General features: G+C 41.0%; 1 protein-coding gene across 1 annotated transcript; it reads right to left on the bottom strand.

Annotated features, from left to right (window-relative positions):
• Window positions 1-295: 295 nt before the first annotated feature.
• On the bottom strand, window positions 296-23,383 carry LOC104522466 (vascular endothelial growth factor receptor kdr-like; the record flags this gene model as incomplete). The annotated part of the gene is made up of 10 exons (XM_010164768.1): window positions 296-506; window positions 9,470-9,564; window positions 12,794-12,872; window positions 13,133-13,257; window positions 14,983-15,088; window positions 15,684-15,783; window positions 21,022-21,133; window positions 21,523-21,645; window positions 22,560-22,657; window positions 23,218-23,383. Coding segments are annotated over 10 exons (1,215 nt in total), but the record flags the coding sequence as incomplete, so codon positions are not given.
• Between the last annotated feature and the right edge of the window lie 538 nt (window positions 23,384-23,921).

The following is a 23,921-nucleotide window of genomic DNA, read 5'->3' as shown; positions in this document are numbered from 1 at the left end:
CCAGCTAGGCAAGGAAGGAGTGGAAGCAGTTCTGGGTTCCAGCTCCTACTCAGGATTCTGATAGACAGATTTTTGATTTACGGCTTATGTTGCAACAGGCCTTTAAAGGTAGCAAAGAAGATGCTCTTTAAATGTTTATATTCACATCAGAGATGTGCGAAAAGAAATATATGAACCACTGTCCTGTCAGATTTCCCTTCTGGTTTCACTCAGCCTCTTCATCCCGGCATGGAGGTGTGTAAGAATCTAGCATGGTTAGGAGAGGTGCAAGATGCTCTGTCTCAGGTTGGGCTGATTACACTGGAGGGGCTGAGTAGTGAATGACGGAGTTGTAATCTGGAGGTGGGCTGTGGCATTCCAGGTTTGGATCCATAGGAAGGAGAACAGAATCTTCCAGTGTGAAGTCCATGGTGTCCTCTTCAACCTGTACTGCTGGCTGGTATTTGACAGCCTCACGCTCATGATCAGATAATATGGATTCTTTGCTCTTGCTAACAGCTCTCCGCCTGTTGAGAACAAACAGTATAATATATTGACCCTGGGCCCGTAAGGTTTTTGTCTCTATGAATAATTAATGGTAAAAATTATTAAAAAAACAAAATAAAGTATTTCAGTTTACCTTTGCAGCATCCTGTAAGACAGTGACATTTTACACATTGGATAAGGGGACTGAATTAGGTATTTCAAATAACTCAGTCTTTAAAAGTAGATTTAGGAATAAATCCAGGAGTCCTGTTGCCCTGTCCTTTTAGCTTCCCACATTTCAGTGCACTATATATATCTTATTATAAATGCGCCTGTCCCATACATACAATAATATTCTCTCTTATTCTGACACAGGTCAGTAAAAATTTGACTTTTCTGAAAGCAGAACTGAAGGCTATGACTTTTCTTTAAGTATAATAAAGGCTGAAACAATGAATAATCTATGACAGACACTAATTTAAAATTATACTGAAAGCAAGAGTGTGTTGAACACACTCTCGCAGCATAGGGCAAAATCTCTCTTCTATTCTCTGGCCCTTTCAAATTACTGAGCACTACATTAGTGAAGGGCAGTGCTTTTCAATGTTAAAACTGCTGGCCTGTAACTGATGCTATTAAAGAGAGCCAGCTTTAATCTTCTGCTGTCTTCCCTTATTACAGGTGATGAAGGTGGTGAGAGAGAAGCAACTTAGATCACATGGAGCAACCTCAATGTTAAAAGTCGAAGAGACCTGGAGAGGATTTTTATCACAAGGTGACCTTGAGGAACAGCAAGTGTTGCGGATGGAAAGAAGGTACTTTCTGTCATAGGCTGCCTTAAAAATCATGTTTTGTTAAGCCTGGTTTCTTCCATCTGAGGAATTCATTGGAAGAGGTCTGGATAATTTAGGGTTGGTTCTCAAAAGGATCTCAATGTGAGAATGGTGTTTGAACTTCTCCACTGTGTGCTTAGGGACTCTTTAACATGCAACTCTTCAGAATAAGCCTCACTCACAGACCGATTATGGCATTGCTCGTGTCTCAATTCACAATGACTTATGAATGTGCCTGGGAGATTTTAAAATCAGGCAGTCCTCAAGTACTTTGTGTGTATATTTTATAGATGTTTAAAGGAGCATACAGCTACGTTCTAATGACTCTAAACCAAATCCAAATAATCAACAGTTCATCAGATAACTGTATAATTCATTACGCTTATTTTATTTGTACTGTTGCAGTGCTTACAGTCCTCAATAGTTGATCAGGGAATCAGAGTGTGGTGCTTTAGAAAGAAAGCAAAGCCAGTTCCTGCTCCAGGAAACAAAACCATAGCTGAGAGACACATAAAGTAATTGGAGGAAGGGGAACAGAAATCGTGGATAGGAAAAGTAGCAGATCCAAGACACCAACTGTGTGCACTGTCATGTTTTTGTCGTGGTACAGCAGAGAGAACTGCTGCAAACTTAAGAGCAGGTTGATGCTTGGCATGACAGAATTATAATATACAGTAGATCCAGCTCCTTTCAGCTATGACAGGGTAAATATGACCTGCTAGGTTACACTACTATGACTTCAGAAGTTGTGTTATCTTGCCTCTGAATCTGGAACCTGTCAAAAGCTTCAGTTTTCCCACAAGCTGCAGATATTCTCAGTCTGGCTGACAGAACTAGCGTCAGTATCCTCACTTAAAAGTTTGCTGATTCCTAGCGTGCCTGGATAACGCAGAGCATTGGCTAGAGTAGAACAGTGGTTTATGATTTGTGCACAACCGCGTTGAACAGCCTGCAGGGTCCATCTGTAAATGATACACCCTGTAGTTTTCTGCTTGGGGGAGTATATGTGGAGTAGGTGATACTCTGTATATCACAGTCTGTGAAGCCAGCTCTTCTAAGCCAGGAGCTGGTGCGTTCAGCCACATTCAGACATAACAAGCAGCTGCAACTCTAATCAGCTGCAGTGGGAGATTGGCCGAAGCGTGCTGTGGTGGCTTTCCACAGCATGTTTGCATCTCCAGCTTTGTCTCTAGGAAGTGAACCCAGGACCTCTGAGTTGCAGAGCCAGCCCACCATGTCTTGCACATCTAGAATAAACCTGGGTTCTGTAACTTCTAAAATGCAGAGATTATAGCTTAAAGCTAATGTTACTGTGCTTTCAGAACTGCACAAGGCATTGAAACCAAACTTGTCGAGTGACAAAGGAGAAATTCTAAAATAAATAATAACCTATAGAACTTCAACAAAAATGTAGCACACTGCTTTCTCAATCTAAGTTTTTCCCTCTTTGTCCAGAGAAAAACCTGAGTGGAAACTTCTTCTGTATACTATACATTTGGCAGCTGTCCTTTTCTGTACATATACACTTTCTCTGTACATAAATTCTTCCCTGGTATGAGCAATGGAACCACAACTTTGCTTCACTGTTTATTTTTGTATTTTTCTTTTTGTTGCTTGGTTTTATTGACTCATGTCAGACAATTCCATGGATGCTCTGGCTTCTAATTTGACAGGTATTAAAGTTGTCAGTGGAGACAGAGAGAAGCTTGAAAGTATCTGTTTAACTTGGCCCCCAGCCTGCATATCTCAGAGTGCAGGAGAAAAAGAAATGTTATTAGGGTTTAGTTTGGCCACACAATGAGAAATTTTCAGACCCACGTAGACTCCCAGCAAGTGTTCTTGTTAGGTTTCTGCCCCTGTAGGTCCAGAGACTGGATATCTGGGAATGACTCTGCCTATTGCTGAGATCATGCTGGTGTTTGAAGAAGGACTCTTAAATGCTGGCATCTAATATTTGCTTCAAAGGCAGAAAGTTGATGAGTTAGGTCAGAAGCAAGTTTTGTCATTAGCTGTCTTATGGCAGACCAAAATGCAATTAACTTTCAAAACCAGACCTTTCATCTAGATGTATTTCCTAAATGAAAGCTATCCAAGGGTCTTTCCCTGTAATGCTCTGTATTACTGACCCTTCAATCTCCTCTGTTCATGTCAGCAACAGAGAAATGCACATATGCCTGGACTGTATGTTGGAAAATGAGACTGCAGCATCCCTTTTCTGTCTGTCCTTGAAATCTCATTTGCTGCATAGAAACTGCCACACTGAATCAGACATTCGGTCCATCTGTATCCTGCCCCTGGCAGTGGTCAGTACTTGATGCTTCAGAGGAAAGCAAAACCCCTTTATGGTCTGAGCCAATCGTGCTGTCCTGTATAAAACAGAAAAATTCTCCCTGAGCCCCACTGATAAACATCTTCTGACTGAAGGCATTAGATTTGATTAACAGTTATGCAGCTACAGAAGTTAATAATGGTTATGTCATTAAGAAATTTCATTAAAAGCTAACTGTTACTTGGTTTAGTGCTTCTGCTGGGTTGGCATTACACTGCCCCAGAAGGTGTTTCCTTACTGATTTTGCTTCTGCCTGACTTCTGGGAGCTGCAGCTGTGGGAGGCGATAAAAGAGATGTTCAGTTTTGATAAATGTGCTCATAACTGTGAATGTCTCAGCCCAGTCCCACTGGACTGTCAGTATTCTCACCATGGCATGATACTGAAGATTAGGCACGTGAACACTGTGACATTCAAATAAAACACATTTGCTCAATGACCCAAGCTGGTCACATTTTGCACAACGACCGACCTGAAAACTCATTTGTCCTTGCAAGAATGTGTACTGTTTGGGGCAGGATAAGGGGAAAGAAGAGAATCTGAACACTGCCATTCATGACCTCACATGGATTTTGTAACCTAAAGGATCCTCTTTCACAATGTGCGCGTTTCTGTGGAGTGCTGGTTCAGGAAACATGTTTCGCAGAAGGTGGTGAGCTGGCTTCAGCCTTGTTTCATAGGCTGAGACTAAAGTTAGCCAAGGCACAGCACTTGACTCCCCTCTTTCAGAAAGGTACCTACAAGCTAGGGAGGTTTATGGGGGGAAGTACAAAAGTTGTGAAAGCACTGGAGGAACCACTACTAGAAGATTAGAAGAATGCAAATTGGTAGCAGCAAATCAGTTAAGGGTGGTATTCATAATTACCAGCAAATCCTGCTACACTTCAGGCTGTATTTCTATAGTGTCCCTGATCCTGGTGCCAATGTTGAGTCTGTCAGGTGTAAAACCAAGTGAGGTGGAGGAACCTAGTGGTGTGGGCCCAGTGTTGATAACTGAAAACGTGCCAGATCTGTAAATAGGATGGCATCAAGCAGCCTGATCATCCCAGAGCTCAGGCTCTATGCTCTTGCATGCATTTTACTGTGCTATGTCAGATTTCCTGGTACAGGTGAAGCTGAAAGTCTAGGACTTAAACTAGATGAAGGAAAAGTTAGTCTGAATATTAAGTAATATTTCACAATCTTTTTTAAAGTTTTCTGGAGAGGTGTCAAAGTTGTTTAGAAGATACCACAGAGGATAATCCTGTAATAGCTAAAAGGCCTAAATGACCTAATGAGACTTTTTCATCCTACTGTATGAACCAGAGATTTTGGTTAGAGGTAGAAAAATACTGAAATCATCAAAGAGCTGGGCAATCATTACTGAAGCTTTTTATTTTATGTGAGAGGGAGCCAGTTTCTATTAGCCTAAATCTCAGGGTCAATGACTTGAAGAGGAGCATGGAAAAAGAGAGATGACTGTAAGAAAATCACTGTATCCAGTGAGGGACGATAGCACCAAGTGTAGCACTTATTCCCAGGGCTGTGGAGCAGCTCTTAGTGCTTTTCAGTAAGATGCCCAAGTATCTTGCACTCAATAGGAAAAACTAATAGACTGTTGTGTCCATGTAGAAATCCTGGCCTTGTTCAGAAGCTGTGATGAGGGAAAGAAGAGAAATTGGGCTGAGTGTTGCCAAGCAGAGCAGTTTGTCGCACAACCACATCTCATCATAACACGTAGGAGCTTCAGGCATTTATAACTTTATAGCTTTCATAGGTGTTTAATGAGGCACTGAGTAAGAGTGATTATGTTTTAAAATTTTTTTTCTGCAGTGAAATAAATAAAAGGGTTATTCTTTCTTCTGATAGTTATGACTGATTCACAGTTTGCTTTAATACACTTAGGATGGGGTGCTGTACAGTAAGAATATAATCCTGGCTTCCCCTCTGGCAGTATCAGTAGTCTACTGGCACGAAGAACTCGGAGATCAAGAATTCATTGTTTTGAAACACTTTTAAATACAAAGTTCAGCTAGAATAAAGTTTTAACAGGGCAAAGTCACCCACCCATTAAGTATTCATCCCCTTACATGTGTGGCAAAGTTGGTCAGCTGTTCCTGACACTAGCTCCAGCACTCAAAATGCAGTGAGATGAAAAGCACTGCAGTCAAAACCAAGCTGGGGACCACAGCCTTCCACAAGTCTCCTTTCAGTCCTCGCCACTATAAGCATGTAGTGTAATCCTAGAAAAAACTGGCTTACGTAACTCCCGAGTAGCTACTCATTCAAAGTTACTTATATTTTGGAGAGCTCAAGTCTGGTCATAGTACAAGGTGTTGCATAACACAACAATAAGTACATCTGCTATCTCAGCATGCTCATCAAAGAAGAAAAATCTTCTGAAACCAAGTTCTGTTATGGAGCAAAGATGTTTCTATGCCTCATTTTCCTGCGATGTTGCAAAAGGATTCTAGCCAAATCAGCTGGGTTGCATTTTTGTTGGGCACCTTGCATTTGGACATGAATGCCTGATGCCCCTGAGCAAAACCAGATTGTTTCAGTATTATTGACTCACCTGAGGCCCAGTTTGGCTTTGGCAGAGGCAGAGCCCTCAGTGATGTGATCTGGATGCAGCGTCCAGAGCCCATTACCTGAGCCTCCATCAGCTGGTGTCATGGGACTTGACCAGAACCAGCTAATTAATTTCAGAGCTATGGAGGATAATTGGGTTGGTGTCAGGGGGAGAAGGGAAAGGGATGAAGGGAGGACAACTGAGCAGATATCAAACCTGTTATAATTTTAAACAATAACTTGATTATAGAGTCTCTGGGAGAATGGTAAAGCAGCCCTTGACAGTAGCCTGTTAATATTATGAGAGGAAACCTGCCATCAGAGTCATGCCACCATTAAATCCCCTCTCTGCTGAACGTGCTTCCTTGAATGACAACTCCAGCGTCATTATCCCAGTCAATCTTCCTGTCCCTTGCTACAGCTACTGTTGTGGCTTTATACTTTAGCAGCATAAAATGCTTAGAGCTCAGAAACGGTTAGTCCTGTCTAACAGTCATCCCAGGCCCAGAGTACCAGATTCATCGTCAGTAAACTCTTGACACTGACACTTCATGGTGTGTAGTGTTGCCAAATTTTAAACTTGACAGAGAAATGAATGCAAGACAAATAAACAGCGAGGTTTTGGCAAAAATAATAAGTGCAGCCACCCTGGTTTAGAAAACATGCTAAGCCTTTGAACAGTTTTGTTTTAGAAAAGAAAGACTGTTTGAAAAGGATCCAGGGTAAATGTTTTTGATCGAGAGAGACACACAATTACAAGGGTGACTTTATCTCCCTTATTAAACCAGCACTCTCCTCTGACCTCTCTTAGACTATTCTATATGCTTTTGAGGCTTGTTTTTTAAGTTAGCAGTGCAGGAACACCAAGGGGTGTCATGTCCTCAAATGAGAGGGCATCAGGATGCTCTGCAACTCTGTAAAAAATGGTATTTGTGCCAACGATAGTCTGCAAGATTAACAAAAAAAGAAGCTGACAAAATAGCTTTCTCAGCTGGACCTCAAACACTCAATGAAGGATGTGGCCAAGAAAAAACACACCTCTGCGCCTTCAGTGGTAGCTGGGGTCCTGGGAATAAGCAGACAACCAACAGAGCTTGCTGCAGGGTTTGCTTTTATAGCAAAAATGGTCTTTCGTGGTCTGGCTGGCACAGAAAGTATCAGGTATCTGACGATTAATGGAATCCCTGTGGAAGTGCTGACTGTAAATGGGAAGAGCCCCAGATGGTGTGGGTCAGGCTGAACCCAGCAGAGCTGTGTTACTTCACATTCACTCCCAGTGGGCCTGATAGCAGTTCAGAAGGTTTTCCTGGAAATCTCAAAAGAATAGGCTGGTTATGGAATTTTTGTGTTTCTACATCTGTCTGGCTGTTGATTTTTCTGATTTTCAGAAGAAAGCCTGGAAGGGGGAGAGGGAGAGAACCTTCCTCTGCCAAGCATTTATCCAAATGAGAGAAATGCAGTAGGGAAACAGCAGTCAGAAGTGATTGACAGAAATCTCTAGAAGGATGAATCCAATCAGGGAGGCTGTTGGTGTGTGTATGTGTGTTGGATTTGTGTCAACGTGACATCATGCAGAAAAGAGAGGTAAATCAGTCCGGGTAAACCATCTTAGTCATGTAGTTATTTTAGAGCTGGTGCCATTTGGTCTCCATAGCAATGCACTGTGCTGTGCAGAAATCCTCTCAGCATGTGCATAGGATAAAAACATGGAACCGTATCTACATCTCTGCTAATCCCCCAACAAGCACAACACTGGGACACTACTACAGGGGAAATACTGCTGAACGACGACGTTCCTGAAGTCACACTCCTATCCAGCAGAATGGGGACTACCTGAATACTCCCTGTTAGTGTTGCAAGGCTCTCTAGCCTTCCTTGTGGAACTTTTTCCCTTTTCCTCTTTCTCCTTCTCTCCTGCCTTCAAACATCTAGGGATTTATGGTTTTAAGGCCTGAAAAGACAAGGCAAGCTCCTTCCATCTTGCTTTTCTCTCTGAGTGAGGGAGTTAGCCCCTCTGCAGTACCGTTAGATTCTGACTGTGCGCTCTCATGTGACCTCTCCCATACTACGCAGAAATTGCTCCAGTTTTTTCTCATCTATCATTTCTCTTTAATGTAGAAAAATGGTGACGATGTCAAACAAGCACAATTGCTCTAGTGGGAAGGATCATGGAATACAGAGGAAACTAATAGAAATCTCATCAATAGATTTCAGAGAAAACTCTAGACAATTCAGTGAAAGTCCAATTAGCTTAATTAACTGAATAGCTGTGGAGTTCCTTGCTACGGGATTGTTTCTTTTTTAATATTTTGATTAGCTATTTGAAATTCTGCAGTAAAATGGGTTACTATTGTTATTATACTTTTCTAGGAAGGTGCAGAAGACCTATTTCACTACTAAATATGAACAATATAATTCATAGGGTCATGAAGGTGGTGGGATTAAGGGACTCCTCTGTAGGACTGTCCTCATAACCATGACAAAGCAAATGTAGAAATCATGGTTCAGGTACATGTACTTGCTTTGCAGTGCTTATACTGTTGCACAGCTACTATACATGCCACCTTCTTCACTTTTCTCACATCCTGTCAATTCCAAAGGTGCTAGTCCTTTTGCATGTCTAAAGTTAAACATAGCTTTGTTAGACACTGTATAATTCTAAATGTTATTTTCTGGATTAATAAATCAAGTTCTTCAAGCTGTGTTCCATCAGTAAAGGAGAACACTGGAGAGGCAGTCAAGAAACAGCTAAAATAGATAGGCATGTTCTCAGCTCTTTTGCTTCTGTCACTTGCCACGTGCAGAATCTTCTGCCCCAGGAGATCAGATCATGAACAGGAAACACCAGCTTCACTGCAGAGCACTCTCTGGCTTTTTTGAAAGTGATTCAGAGTCACAAGGCAACTTGGCATTTTGGAAGAAGGGTTAAATGGATTGACAAGACATGATGTGCTCAAGGCTGATGAAATAAGTTTTCATTTTTATTGCGTGAATCAAGGTTTTTTGTGTTAATTAACCTTCCTGTAACTTAAGTGCAACAGTGCAGCATTCCTTTCAGAGACCTGCAACTCTGTTTTATATTCAACTTCTTTCTGGAAGCAAAGTTTACATTATAATTTTCTTGATCTTAAAATACATTAACATAATTTCAGTTATAGGACTGAAACCCAAAGTTGCTTCTCCTTCTAGCTTGTTTAGATAGTCTAACAGTTTTCCTTTTGGAATCAGAAACAAAATTGCAAATCCTGGAAGCATTTGTCTGATGGGACACTGTTTTCAAAAGAAGTACTCACGCTAGAGCCATGATCCCATAAGGCCAAGAACGGATTTCGAGCCTCTTCGGGCTTTTTATCTCATCTGATGTCAACACCATCCCGCTGTCCGACTCCTGAGTAGCAAAAGGAAGAGAACATCAGCAGAGTGCCAAACGATCACGACAGCATGGAGTACTTTTAATTTAAAAGTAGCTTGCTGTGGGGAGAGTGTGGAGAAAAGTCAGATGAAGCCACTGTTAAAGTCAGTAGAGAAGGAAAGCCAAGGAACTAGTTAGAATACCAAATTCCAGCTCTCTTATTTTGTGATGGTATCGTTTTTAGGCAAGTTGATAGAACCTCACCTTATAAAACTGTCTCCAGCTGCCGAGCAGACAAAGCAGGGGCAGGAGAACGCAACTTCTCCTTCACTGTGGCCCTGTAGAGGCTGGGGCTCTCTGGGCAGATAGCAGGGAGAGACTGCCAACAAGGTGGCATCTGTAGATGTTATACTGTAGTGTTGTACACTGATACTTGTGTACTGGAACATTCGTAAGAGCTACCAGCTATTCTAGGTAATCACAAGATTCCAGCTGACAACCTGGAGGGCAAATGTTTGCATCGAAACTCTAAAATTCAGTGAAGTGCTTAACACATAGATATGACTAGTTAGTGTGTGAAATTAACCCTGTTCTTCAGAATATTCTCTTATCAGGGCCTATAGTATCAGTTTTTATCCAATTGTTCTTGATAATGCTGCTATTTAGCCTGAGAACACTTGCCTTGTTTTTGTGATGATAACATTTTTGACCTGTATTTTGAAAGCGCACCCTTAAAATGAACATATCAAAAAACAATTTGACATTTTCAAACTTGAAATTGATATTAAGCATGACATATGGATACTGTCTAGGTAGGCTAGCTGAGATATGAATGGACAGAAATTCATAAGGAATATATCCAGTAATAATGGCTAGGCTCCTCAGAGAAAAAAGTACCCTCAATACCTACTTGAAACATCAAAATTTTAAGGATGTGGAAGTTCAGTATCATTTTGTCAAATCCAAGTGCTTTGCAAAGGTACATAGCCTAAAAGGTTCATTGTACTTTGGTTATGGATTTTTATGAGCTGCCCAACAAAAATGTTGAAGCTGAAGTTGTGATTCCGCTGCACTTAAAAGTTGAGTCTTGAGGTTGCAATTAAGATGAAGCTGTTATTGTGCTAAGTGCTACACAAGCTCACAGACATACACAGTCCTTGTTTTAAGTAATTTAAAAAATATTAAATGTCCTGAGGGAGTTCTTTTGCATTTTAAATATTTTGTGATGCTGGAAAGTTACGTGCCAGTCTGTTAAAGCCAAGAAAGCAAAAGGCTTCAACATGGGAAGTGAAACTCTAGCTAGTCTTATTTTACCATTCAAACTGACTGAAACAGAAAAAATAATCCCAGCAAACAATAAATAAAAAGCAAAAGCTTTTTCATAACTTCTTTGGTAATATATCAGTCTGGAAGCTGGTTTTCAAAGTATAAAGTAAAATCCTAAATTAATTAAGTCTGCCAAAAACTCAGTAGAACCCAGCTTTTCTCTCTGTTTTTTATCTTGACTGTTTTCCCTTAAAATCTGTGGTCTCGAAACAATTGCTCTGAGTGCTGCTTTGCATTTTGCTTACAGAAAAATTGTTAGAAGAATATCAACAGAGACTACAGATAGGCAGCGCAGTTGCAGGAAGGTGTGGTAGAGCACTTCTAGAGTTCCTGGACAACTATTCGAAATAATGACCTCATCAGTATTAGTGTCTTGATATTTAAGATAATTTTAGTAACTTTATCCAAAAGTAGATCACGCCATAAGTTTGCTTTAAACGATCCTCATTGAACTATCACATTTATTTCTGATCTGTTAATTTATTATTACCCTTTTTTAAAATTTTTCCTGCATGTAAAGACTTACTTTAAAATGCTACGAACAGGGAGCATTTAGGCAGTAATGCTCGTGCTGGCAGCAGTAATATCTTACTGATACTGGATCTGTCTAGTAAATGTCTTTGTGTGATTCAGAGGGACAGATTTTTATCCTGCAAGAGGAAAGATGCGGGAGCCAGAGAAAATTCTAAGCCTTCTAATCCCTAAGATGCACTGATAGAAATGACAACTGGCAAAGTACTCGGGAATAGTGGGCATCAATTCATGCGAACAAGAGCGCAGATGAGAAATACGCTGTGTTTGTCAAGGACATGGAGTATGTCCAGGACAAGCTGTAGGTAGAGACCCTTCTCAAGAGAGCTGGTCTGAGGAATGGCTGGCTGTCCAAGGAGGAATCTTGGCTGGAGCATGGGAGATGGTTCCCTGATGAGCAGAGCTGACAGACTGCCTTGTTTCTATAAAACTGTACACACGTTTCTATTCTTGTGCTGCTCCTAGCCATCTGATGTTTGCCCTCTTCCTCTGCTAGGAGGTTTCCCGAGGGCTTCATGGTTCCTCCCTAAACTTCGATCTGCTTCAAGCACACATGCATTACACAGATCTCTTCGTAGTGGCACAGAATCTGTCATTGAGGCAAGTGGTGTGGACTGCATATGGCACTGCAGCCACCAAGTACCTGAACCATAGGGGAATTCATGAGGTGGTTTTGTGTGTGTGTGTGTGTGTGTGTGTTGGGGTTGTTTGGTTGGTTGGTTTTTGGTTGGCTTTTTTTTAAAGTATGGAAGAAAAAGCAGAAAGGAAAAAAACCCTCCATCCACCCTTGGAACCTGTGATTTCAGAGGAAGCCAATAAGCAGAACCATCATTTTGTAATAAAAAATGCTTTTGTTTTCCACTGGAATGAAAATGAAACTGTTCAACACTCTCCTGCCCTGCAGTGCCATTAAGCTAGCAATAAAATGTTCACTTAGGGTGGGGAAAATCCAAGGTTAGAGCCCTCTGTGTGAATCAACTAGAGCAGGAGCTTGAGAATCTTGGTCTTGTTCATCCAGAACTGAATATCCTCACCACCACAAGTTATTGGCCGTCTCAGCCAACCAGAATGTGTTCTAGACACATTGCCTTCAAAAAGCTCCATTTCAATGAGCTGCCATTTTCTTATGGGGGAAAAAACATATTGAAATATGTAATATAAAGCCCCTTAGCCTGATCAAAGCCAGGATAATCATGCATGAACTTCTCTTTAAATTATTTGTTGAACTAAATGCAGGTCCCTCTTTGTTGCCACACAGACCTATGCGTGAGGTGCTAGGGACAAATCTTCTGCTTGATTTACAGCTTTTTCTTCCCAAACAGATTTCAAAAGTTCTAATAACTGTTTCTGGTGCTGGTGACAAGTGATCTGTGAACCCGGTAGAGAAGGATGCAATCACCTCGCTTACCTCATGCGTCACTTTCTCCTTTTCCACTGGCACCTCATCAAATGTCTTCACACTCAGTGGTCGCTTCTTGCAGTTGTTACTGAAAGCAAGAAAGTTGAGGGGTCACCATAAAACCCAAACAGATGCTGCACCAGTTGGTAGCTCAAGTAACATCCCTGACACAGCTCAGTTTCCTGGACCAGTCTTATTTTTTCATCTCTTGTAACTAAATAAACAATGCCCTAACAGATTTGTCTGTCCAACTCCTTTAAAGCAGCCATATTGAGAGAGGACAGTAAATGGTGCCCAGCTATATCACATCTTGCTTTCCCTTCTGCCCACTGTGTATATTTTTCTTACCTAGTTTCCACTGCACTCCAGCGATTAACACAGTTGTTCAAGTTTTCTTCCACAGGGCAAGTTTTGGAGTTAGATTCTCCATCAGGACACAAGGTGATGTTCAGTGGAATATAGTCTTTACCATCCTGTATAATTAATAATACAAGAGAACACAAAGCTGGTAAAGTTCATTTTGTACTGCATCTCAGACGTAAAAGGTTATCGTATTCTACAGAGCTTTACTAGATTTTATTTTAACTTTATGATGTTTCTTCAAAGTGATTATGACCCTCACAACATGTGGAAGTTAGAATTATAGATTTATCCAACATTTACTGTGTAGGAGGCTTTATATGAGGAAGATGGCACATTTTGGGAAACCTATGACACAGAAAGGCTGAAAATGGTCTGTCATATTCCAGTACTCATCTGCAGTTAGTGTGTTTTCTCTCCCAGGCATCTCAGCCTGAGCTATTGCTTCACTGGTCTTTATAGCAGTTGTAAGACAACCAAATGTCCCTCGCATATGGCACAGCAGTGCAACAAGGTATTGAGGGTGTCAGTGTGTCTGCATCCAGTTTAAAAGTAGCTGGTTTTGCTGACTTTCACAGCAGCATCTCTAATGAGTTTACAGCAATTTCTTTGTGATCGTGACTACATTCCAGATGTGTGGCTGTTCTGCTTCAGTGAAAGTGAACAGAATTTCACTGATCGCTTCAGGAAAGCAGTCCTCTATATTGTCATTGTGTTGGCCTCTTTGAGAATTCCAAGCGACCAGTTTCAGGGACACCTAAATCCAAGTTGAAGCAATGTGTTTGGGAGAAGGGAGGGAGCGACATGAAGTCACAAAAGCCCTATGGCCCATATGACTTTAACAGATTTTGGGATTGGTAGAGGAATATTGCCTACTTATGGACTTTTTGCTTGCTTATGTTCAACATAAGGAGTTGCAGATTAGCAAGAGCCAGTCCTTAAAATGGTAGCCTTAAAGGATTTTATTTCTTGTCCTTACAAGAAATTGATGCTGAGAGTTTAATAAAATTCAGCACACATCATAATAAGTTCTGCATTGTCATTACACCCCTGCAGTAATCCTCAGAAATGACTCTTCAAGTCCTAAAACTATTTGTCCAAATTTCCCTTTGCTTGAATTGTTTTTTGGTTTTAATTTTGAGACACAGTTAAGAGCCTTATTCCCTTATCATGATTTTTATGTCTCCTTAATTTACTTTGGTTATTAGAATAAAAATCACAAGCTCTTCATATCGCAGACTGGACTCCCTTCAACTGAGCTTCACTAAATTCGTTTACAAACAGGAAGGAGCTGGAGGAGAGTGTTTGATTTCTTCTTGAATTAAATTGACAGTTACATAACTGGACTGGTTGTTTTTACTGAAGAAGAAAACAACTGATTTAACTATTATGAAATTAATAATTATGTAATTGACTTTCTGAGCTTTAAACGGCATCATTTTAAAGCTCCTAAGAGCACTGATGAACATAAGCTCAGAAAATGAGAGAGAAAGTTCAGACCAACTATTGGCAGTTTACTATGTTGGAATCTAATTAAAATTGTTTGTGAGATAAAGCACTATTGTTTCTCTAAGGGGCAGCTAAGCCTTTTTTTAATTAATGTAAGTTTCTGCTTATTATGGATGGATAAACATCGAGTTTTGAAATATAATCCCCTTTGAATAGTTAACATTTTCTTTACTCATCCCAGTAGCCATTTTCCTTGTGACCTCTGTTATGAAGTAAAATCTAATATTACTGCTCAACATAGTCTTTACCTGTGTGCATGTCTACGCGTATCCACATACGTACACATCTATACGTACACATTTGTTGAAGACACGTTTGCGTTGCTGTACCTGCTGTACATTGGCTTGAAGGAGGTCTCCTAAGCGTTCCACAAGCTCGGTGAAGGTAGGCCTCTCTGTGGGTACTCCATGCCAACAATCCAGCATTGTCTGGTAGCTGGATAAAAACACAAGTATTAAGAAAGGAAAAGGACAGGAGCTTTGCTTCCAAACTGCTTCTTTCTGCTGCTGCTTGTTTTGGTCATTGTTTAGATAGTTTTGGATTAAGACAGGTTCAAATCTCCATGTGCTGAAATTCTATTCTAGTTTCCATGTGGGATGCTTTTTCCTTCTATATTCCTGCCTCAGTTGAGCCTGTAGGCTTTTTATTTTCACCTAACTTAAAATTTGACTGATGGGCCCCACTGATATTGCTGAAATAAGTCATAGTTATGGATGCCTAGTTTCTGTCACAGAATTGGAAATCAAGGCAGACACAGTAGTCTCCTGAACTGAGATTAATGAACTACAACTGACGCGGGGAGATCTGTTAATCTTGTCGTTGGCAAAGGTCAAGCTGACTTGGTCTGTCTTTAGCATTCGTCTGTGGTATCAGGACACCCCAGATCTGTACAACTACAACATTTACTGAAAACAAAATACATAGCTGTCATCTAATGAGGTCTCCTTCCCCCTCCACACTTAAATACAATCTATTTTGTAGTACTTAAATGACATGTATAAGCTCTCAATACAAAACCAGGAGCTCTTACATTTCTGGAGTAGAGTACTCTGGAGATCTCATCCGAGTTCCTTCTTTGAGCCGGCGGCAAAAGTCCTCATCTATCTGCACTCCAGGGTATGGTGAGGCACCTGATGGGAGAAATAAGGTGGAGGCTTCAGAACGGCACCATCCCTATTTCCCCGTCCAGTGAGTTAAACAGATATTGGTGATATCTGCTGAGCATTTGAGATTAGACCTGGAGTCTGACAGTAAAAGAAGCTAGAGCAAAGAAGGGGTTGCAGTCACTTACTATCTTCATGTCTTGTTTGGAAACCCATTACAGACTCACTCTGTCTCTTTAAAGATGTCAGTCATGCTGTCTCCTCTGCATTTGTGATACAGCTGGGACAACTCCAAGGTAAAATATGGCAGAAGAGAAATAAATTTTATTAATTTGAGACTTTAAATGACCTCTTGGTCAGTGGTAGAAACGTTCTGGCTCATTCAATTGGTTACATACCATTTTCCAAACTGTCAGTCTGCCAATACACTGCACTGAGTGAATACACATGGAGTAACCAAGTCCTGCTCATCACTCGTTGCTTAGTCTCTGGCCTCACAGGCCTCTGTGAGTAAGTGCAGAGAAAGCTGTAGGCATCGGGCTCCTGCAGAAGGCTGTGAGAACCCTGCAGTTCACCCTCAGATCTAGAACAGCAGTCCTTCTCTCCTGGCTCACCAATTTAATATTTTATATGTATTATGCAGTCCTACAGGTAAAATTTCCTTGAAAAATAACCTTCCAAATTTGTAGCCTTGTTTTGTTTTCTGAATGTGAATTTAGTGCTGCTTATTTTCAGGGCAGCTCAAATGTTAGTGTGAAACCTGGGAGGACAGTTCATGGCAACAGTAATTGCTTTGGAGAGGTAGACTTCTGTAAAGGGACTGTTTGGATTATATTAACTTGCACAAAAGTTGGCCTAGCAGTCATCAAAATGAAGGAGTGAGACTTGCTTCATTTCCTGTGTAAATGGTTATCTTCAGAGGAATGACTAGGATAAATCCATGTATGCATTGAATGCGCTCTTCAACTAATGAACGAGTGGGGGCTTTCAGAGGTTGTGATCTTTGCTGTGTGACATCTACACTTTATGATGCACCGTAAATAAGGGGAACAAATGTGTAATTTGAAAAAGTTCTCTGGCATCTGAGTAATTCAGACCTCAAAGGTAAAATTAAAGAGTTGTCTACACTAAAGTTTGAAAAGTTACTGAACCTATTGTGGATAGACCTAAAAGATCTGTAAGTTTTCCTCCCTTCCTTCTCAGGAAAGGCTCCACATGCAGCACAACCCTTGTCTTTCATGTTTTGGCATCCTAGAGGCTGCATGGTGCATTTGGAATAAAATTTAATCAAGTCTTAACACAGGAGGTTGAATGGAATCTGAATCTGTATCCAGCCCTCGAGGAATCTGTGTATGATTTACTGTCTGTAACATTCCTGCCCACTTCCTGCATTTTTTTTTTTGGGAATACCATCATGTGTTGTGCAGTTGGGGGCACAACAAGCACAGCAGAAGTCTTTTGTATGAAAGCAGTGAAGAAGGTGCCAAAATGTGGCTGTTGCCGGAATTCTTCTACTCTGTGAATTTGACTGCTCAATCTACAAAACTGTGCACTGGGGAGCAAAGCTCCTGGCAACTTCTGAAGAGGGCATCATCTCCACACATCAAAGAGCCTCTGATAACACTCAAAGCTTGGGAACACTTAGCCACAGCACATCTGAATTCCCTTGATGTGCAAGCATCAGATCACAGTACTCGGAATATTTCCTGGCGTTACGTAGATTGGGAATAGTCAGGAACTTCATTTCTGCTTTGTATCTTGATTTTCCTTCCTAGTTTTGTCTTGGACTGTCTTTATGATCATAATAACCTGCTAAGGTAATGTTCAGCTCACATGGCATCACCCATTAGCCAAAGATCTCAAGACAGGCTTCTACCTACTCAGAAGATCTGAGTAAACAGATGAATGGAAACTATAGTGTCACTTTCCTGCAGTTACAGGGTGACAAAATGGTAAGGGCAGGAACAGGGTCTGTGTACATCTCCTGAGCTCTCACTAGCTTGTCTTTTCATCTGTAGGAGTTTATCTTTACCAGCCTTCACAAGGTACTGAGGCTTCATGAAGACATCTGCGACTTGCCCAGTTGATCCCATATCTATTTAAGAGTGAGGCAGCCTCTCAAGTGAGCATGAGCCTCACTTGATCTAGTTAGCTCTAGGCTGTCAATGCAGCTGTTTTCCACTGACCATCCTGACGTGCCAAAGAAACCCCTCGCTTTGCTGAGTATCACTGGCCCCATCTGGTTCATGAGAACAGCAGAAGTTATTGCCAAGAATTAGTCTTGCAAATACATTGATTGGGTCTGCGACCCTGAGGGCAACACAGTACAACTGGATGAGGAGGGATGGAGAATTCCACTTGATCTCACAACCTGAGTTATCTTTCTTTGATTATAATATTAATCATATCAACTGTAATATATTGGTGAGAGCAAGTACAAGGAAGGCAAAGAAGATTAATTTTGATTGCAAGATCTTTTGGTTGTTTATATTTTGACCACTGCTGGCTTCCTAGCAGCTGGAGGCAGCTCAGATCTCAAAAGCAAAGCACTCTCCCTTTCCCACCTCCACTCACTATTGTATTTCATCTGTGATAAACCCAGTAACTTGGATTTGGGATGCTGAGACAGCTGGGGAGAAATGTAGGCTGAAACATACGGTGTAAGGTCTACACATGATGTTTTCCTTGAGGGAAATCTCTTCCAAAATGCTCAAAGATGTGGCATGCATTGGATACAGCAGCACTCTTTTGATCTTGGTTTTATTTTAGTAGGATGATACGATGCTGATGTTATACTACCAGGCACTGCTTGTTTACATAATTACCTTTGATTGCATTTTGCACAGTGCGCATTTAAATTCCAGGAGATATCGACATTCTGTAATGCGCCATGTAAGTGATTTCAAGATGTGTTCAACATTGCTGGCATTACCTGACGTGAGGTGTGCTGGCTTCATTTAAATAATGCAAAGCTCAATGCAAACTCAGGCCCAAATGAAAATTAACCGTCTCTCAAGTCTTGATTTCCCTGTGTATCACCAAAATGGATCCAGTCTGCCAGCCTTTCTGGAGGAAGCCTATTGTGCTTCATTCAACTTCTGACCCTGAAAGGACCCATGTTCAAACTAAACTGTGCTTTTTGCTATTCAGTATTTTTTCCTTTTTTTTTTTTAGAGGGTGCTAAGTCTGTGGGACCCAGTAAAAACCAGCAGTTTTAAATGGGAGCCAAAACATACCCTGTAGCAATGACAAATAACTTCCATCCGCTAGCTTTCAATGATCTGTAAAACTTTTATATAAGAGAGTTCAATCAGTGACACAAATCCTTAATTAAATATTTATCGTGTGAGCTGCAGATGTGAGTAGTGCCAAACCACAGCCATGCCTGGATGATCTGTATGAAAAACCCTCTTAGAGAAAATGACTGCTTTTGAACCTGTGCCACGGACTGAAGAAAGCAGTTTGTGATCTACGTCATAACAAGGGCAGAGGCTGCTCTACGGATGGCAGCTCTTGGAGTAATTTAGTAGATTCCTCTGAATTCAGCAGAGGACAGTCTATTGTTCCAAGTAAGCACCTTCATTAAGAAAAGAGGCTATCTAAAATTAAAAGAAACCAGATAAATTATTTTAAAAAATAGTTAAAAATAGAGATTAATTTCAGTGACTATATTTTAATTTTTATTAAGTCTTCAGTATTAAAGGCCAAATGGCTTGAAGTTCACATCTGTTAAACTCTCTCAGGACCTTTGGGAATGGCATAAACAGTTTGCCTTCTGCAGTGGTCCTTGCCATTCATCAGTATTCCATTCATTTGGTTCCTTGGAGATGCCCAGTGGAGAGACTGTCCCCTCATGAGTGTGTCTCTGCATGCTAATGCTAACGCTTCTCCTTGAATAATCTATTAGAACTGGGACATTGCCGGTGCTTCTGGAGGTGTGTCTTTCTGTGGTGTTTCAAAACACATGCAGTGGGTGATGCTATTACAGAGCCATGGGAGTGTGACACCAAAGCAACAAAATTCTAAATAAATAGGACTGAACCCCAGAGAAAGCAGTAACTGCCACTTGTTTTAACCACTTGAGTGTGAACTTTCTGTTTTGCATGCTGATACAAACTACAGGAAAGTCCAAATCCAAAGACTTGGACTGAAATCAGGTTGTGATCTTTGCAGCCAGGCCTAAATAAAGATAAGGATAGAAACAGCTCCAAACTTTGCATACAGATTTGGACTTGGCATCTTGAGCCCAATCATTAATTTCAACTGATCCATGAGCCAAAGATAGTAGGAGATTACAGAGTTTGCTTTAAAATTCAGCAGCTTAAGTTGACAATGCTTCTTGTTTTCTTTTGTCTGTGAATGCTGATTAAAAAGCCAGAGCTGACATTCCTAAATTCCCTCAGGAAAACAAAACTTGCCACTCTGCAAAGGAGAATCTGAGAGCGGGTAAGTCCAACTGTCTGTAAGACTGCTTGTCTAAATTTCAGGGCTTTATCTGCTGGACAGTAACCAGATCTCAGTAGGCTGAGATTTCTAACAGCACCGTAAGATGAAATTTATAGTACATAAAGAACACCATTACTATTCTTTCAAAAATGTTGTGGCTTGCAAATGATATGGCCAGAAGAGTATGTGTTCTACTCGTTCGCTGCCAAAATGACTTACGCAGAGTCTAGCACTGGTTCTCGTATCAACTTGACAGCAGCTGCTGCCAATACATTTTTCTTAGAAAATCTTAGATTTTGTGGGGAAGATAATCAAGCTGGGATAAAATGTCATGTGGGCAAGCTCCCTTGTGTCCCATGGGCTGCCACTGGCAACATCAGACCACTATGTCAACAGCAGTGTAATCCTTTGCAACCTTTGAGCTGTGTGGTTTCCTGAGGCAGACTGCTTGGGGGGAAAATATGGTTTGACAGGGAAAATCCATTGCTCTCAAAGAAATATTTCACTCCCGAGAAGCAGAGGCTTGCATTATCTCTGTGCTCTGCTGGTTTCAGTTATTACAAATGTTAGGTCCAGGGTTTTGGATTTTGTTTTGGTGTGTCCTTCTCCCTCCCCTCAATATTCACTGTTTTCATGTACTTTGCCAGGTGGAATTCTCATTGACTTCAGTCCAGTGACTTTATTTTACACCTGATCTGCACTGTGCCATTGTATTAACGGAAACAGAAACCTGGCACCATGTTATCACCTTTTGTTTAAAGCTTTTCATAGCAATAGAGCCGTAAATTAGGGGGAAAAAAAAAATTAAACCATTCTTACCTAGAGAAAATATTTCCCATAGCAGCACTCCAAAAGACCATACGTCGCTCTGGGTTGTGTAAATTTTATCGAAAATAGCTTCTGGTGCCATCCATTTGAGTGGAAGTCTTGCCTAAAAATCAGAGAATCATTAAGGTTGGAAAATACCTCTAAGCTCGTCAAGTCCAACCGTCAACCCAACACCACCATGCCCACTAAACCATGTCCCTAAGTGCCACATCTACTCATCTTTCAAATCCCTCCAGGGATGGCGACTCTACCACTTCCCTGGGCAGCCTGTTCCATTGCCTGATAACCCTTTCAGTAAAGAAATGTTTTCTAATATCCAACCTAAACCTCTCTCGGTGCAACTTGAGGCCATTTCCTCTCGTCCTGCAAGAGCAAATTGTCCTTTTGTCCAACACTACCATGCCCACTGTTGCCAGAATTGTTGTTATTAATCTGCTTGAGCCCTAAGGGAATAAAAAGTGGAGATCAGCATTTCAAGTTTCTTCCACTTACATCTCCTTTCCGTACGTAGTCGGGGTCTTTATAAATATCCCTGGCTAGTCCAAAGTCACAGATCTTAACCACGTTGTTCTCTGAAAGAAGGATGTTCCTTGCTGCCAAATCCCGGTGAATGCACTGTGAAGGAATGAGGACAAGCAAGATCAGAGGGTCTTCCTGGACAACGAGCCACTGCTAGAGTTTAAAGCACGAGACCTTTTTTGGAAATGGAAAGATAACTGAACTTCAGGTTAGAGAAGGAAAATGTGTGTGGGAATCATCTGCAAATATACTGTCATATGCAAAAGAGAAAATAACTCAGGGAACAAGCCAAGTATTACAGTTACTTTTCTGATTTTTCTATATGAAATACCTTTCACAGTTATGATGAGACGAAGGGAGTGCCATTTTCAATTAATTGTTCTGGGGCAAACTTGGGAGAGGTCAAAAAGCAGCTGCAGCTACAATTGCACGTGCAGTCCCATGAGTGTTTGTGAGACTGGGGTAACTGTGTCAGGATTCTTCTGTGTGCTGCCCCGGTAGCTGTGTGGTGAGTGCAGTCTCTCATTTTTGTGCATGCTTTGACATGTGTATTACATTCAATTGACATGAAAAGTTGTATCCAAAAGAGGTGCTAACTTTGCTGATAGTCCCTAACGTTGCTGACAACCTAAATCAATAGCTGGATACTCCCTCTTCATTTTTCAGTAGTGCTTTTGTTGACAATACCAGAAGGATCTTTCTCTATGAGAAACTTTTTCTGCCTTTATTTATGAGGCAGTTCCATGAATAGTCTTACAATCTGTATTCCCTCCTATCTAAACTCTCACGTTACAGGTGCCAGTCCTTGTAGCCAAGAAGTGATGACTATTTCTTCACAACCCCTTCAGAGCTACTTATTGCTTAACCACCGGAGTTAATGTGATCTCCAGCACTTCAATATAAGAGCAAAAAGCAGATTACTCAGCCTCAAAAGTATACTTGGATTTCTTCGTATCAGATATTCATGATTCTGTGAAAGAAGTTCAGCCCTGACATTTTTGTGAGCTCACTTTTCGGGAGGCGAGAAACTCCATGCCTTTTGCCACCTGGAAGCTATAGCAAATGAGATCCTCCAGGGTCAGGGGCCGCTTGTACAGATCCTCAGCATCTAGGAGAGATCACAGATACAGCACAACACTAGAGCAACAGCTACAAACTTCTTTGGCACTGCTGCCACTTGCATGCTGATGACCCCAGCCCTGATTGTTACTCAAGTAACAATCCTGCATCCTGAGGATTGTTACTTGAGTAGTAGTAGTTTAGGAACTACTGACCTAGAGGCAGAAGAACACATGATTTTAAAAGTTCAGTCCAACATTAATCATGTCATTTAGGTAGGGGGAAAGCAACACCTGGGGATAAAAGTGAGGGAAACTATTTCTAGTGAGTGAGTGACGAGACTGGGGACAGACTGGCCTCACAAATCTTCTGGTAAATATCGCTATTGCTCCTCTTAAGCAACAGGAGCAGCTTTTATATGCATATATTATTGCAAATCTCTTTTTGTGAGAAAGTTGGAGGGAGGCATAGGCAAGAGAAAGAATTTGTGATTTCAGGAAGAAGTAAAGCTGTTGTAAGGGCTTGTAAAGTGTGTGGCTGTGTGTGGCACTAGCCAAGTGACAGAAATCTTCACAAGAAAAGATCTGGGATTAGGTAGGTTTCTTTTACCTTCTTCATCATCTTCTGAATCGCTGTAACTCTTATCTTCAATAAATCCTGAGCTGGCAGAGCTTCCTGTGCTGGCTACACTCTCAAGGCGCCTCTTGATCAATTCGGTCAAATCACTGTTGGACTCATCCAGACTTTTTTCTGCTTGGTCAGAGTTTTCCTGGGACTAGGAATGGTAGAAAACTGATTTTTAGCTTTGGGTGATGCAATGCCTGGGCATTCAAAATATGTAAAAGAATGGCATACAGAGAAAGTGTCATCTGGAGATGAGCTCAGAACATGTTTGAATGTGATGTTCCCTGAATATCAGAACTAATGAGGCCTGGTTTCCTATTTGTTAATACAGAACCTCCCATTTTACTGAGAGCAATATTCCACCATAAAAGTTATCTGGAAGCTGGTTGGCTGAGATCGATAGATGAGCAGAGAGATACTGTCATCTGTACCTCTTGCTTTCTTAGGAAACCATGCTAAAAATCACAGATACATGCATGATGCGCACTCAAGTGCATCTGTCTCACCCTCTCTTGGGGAGCAGGACATAACCAGTCCCTGTAATTCATGGAAACAGTGGTGAGAAAAGAACTTTTCAGTGACTGTACCAGGAAAATCTCCTTTTCTTATACAGGATACCTTATGTACTTTAGTGCCTGTACACAATAGCAACAATAATAATAATATAATAATAATAATAATAATAATAA

Source organism: Antrostomus carolinensis, unplaced genomic scaffold, assembly GCF_000700745.2.
Source record: "Antrostomus carolinensis isolate BGI_N321 unplaced genomic scaffold, ASM70074v2 scaffold48733, whole genome shotgun sequence".
Taxonomy (NCBI): domain Eukaryota; kingdom Metazoa; phylum Chordata; class Aves; order Caprimulgiformes; family Caprimulgidae; genus Antrostomus; species Antrostomus carolinensis.
Note: the sequence above shows the minus strand (reverse complement) of the source record. Positions and strands in the feature narration are given on the sequence as shown.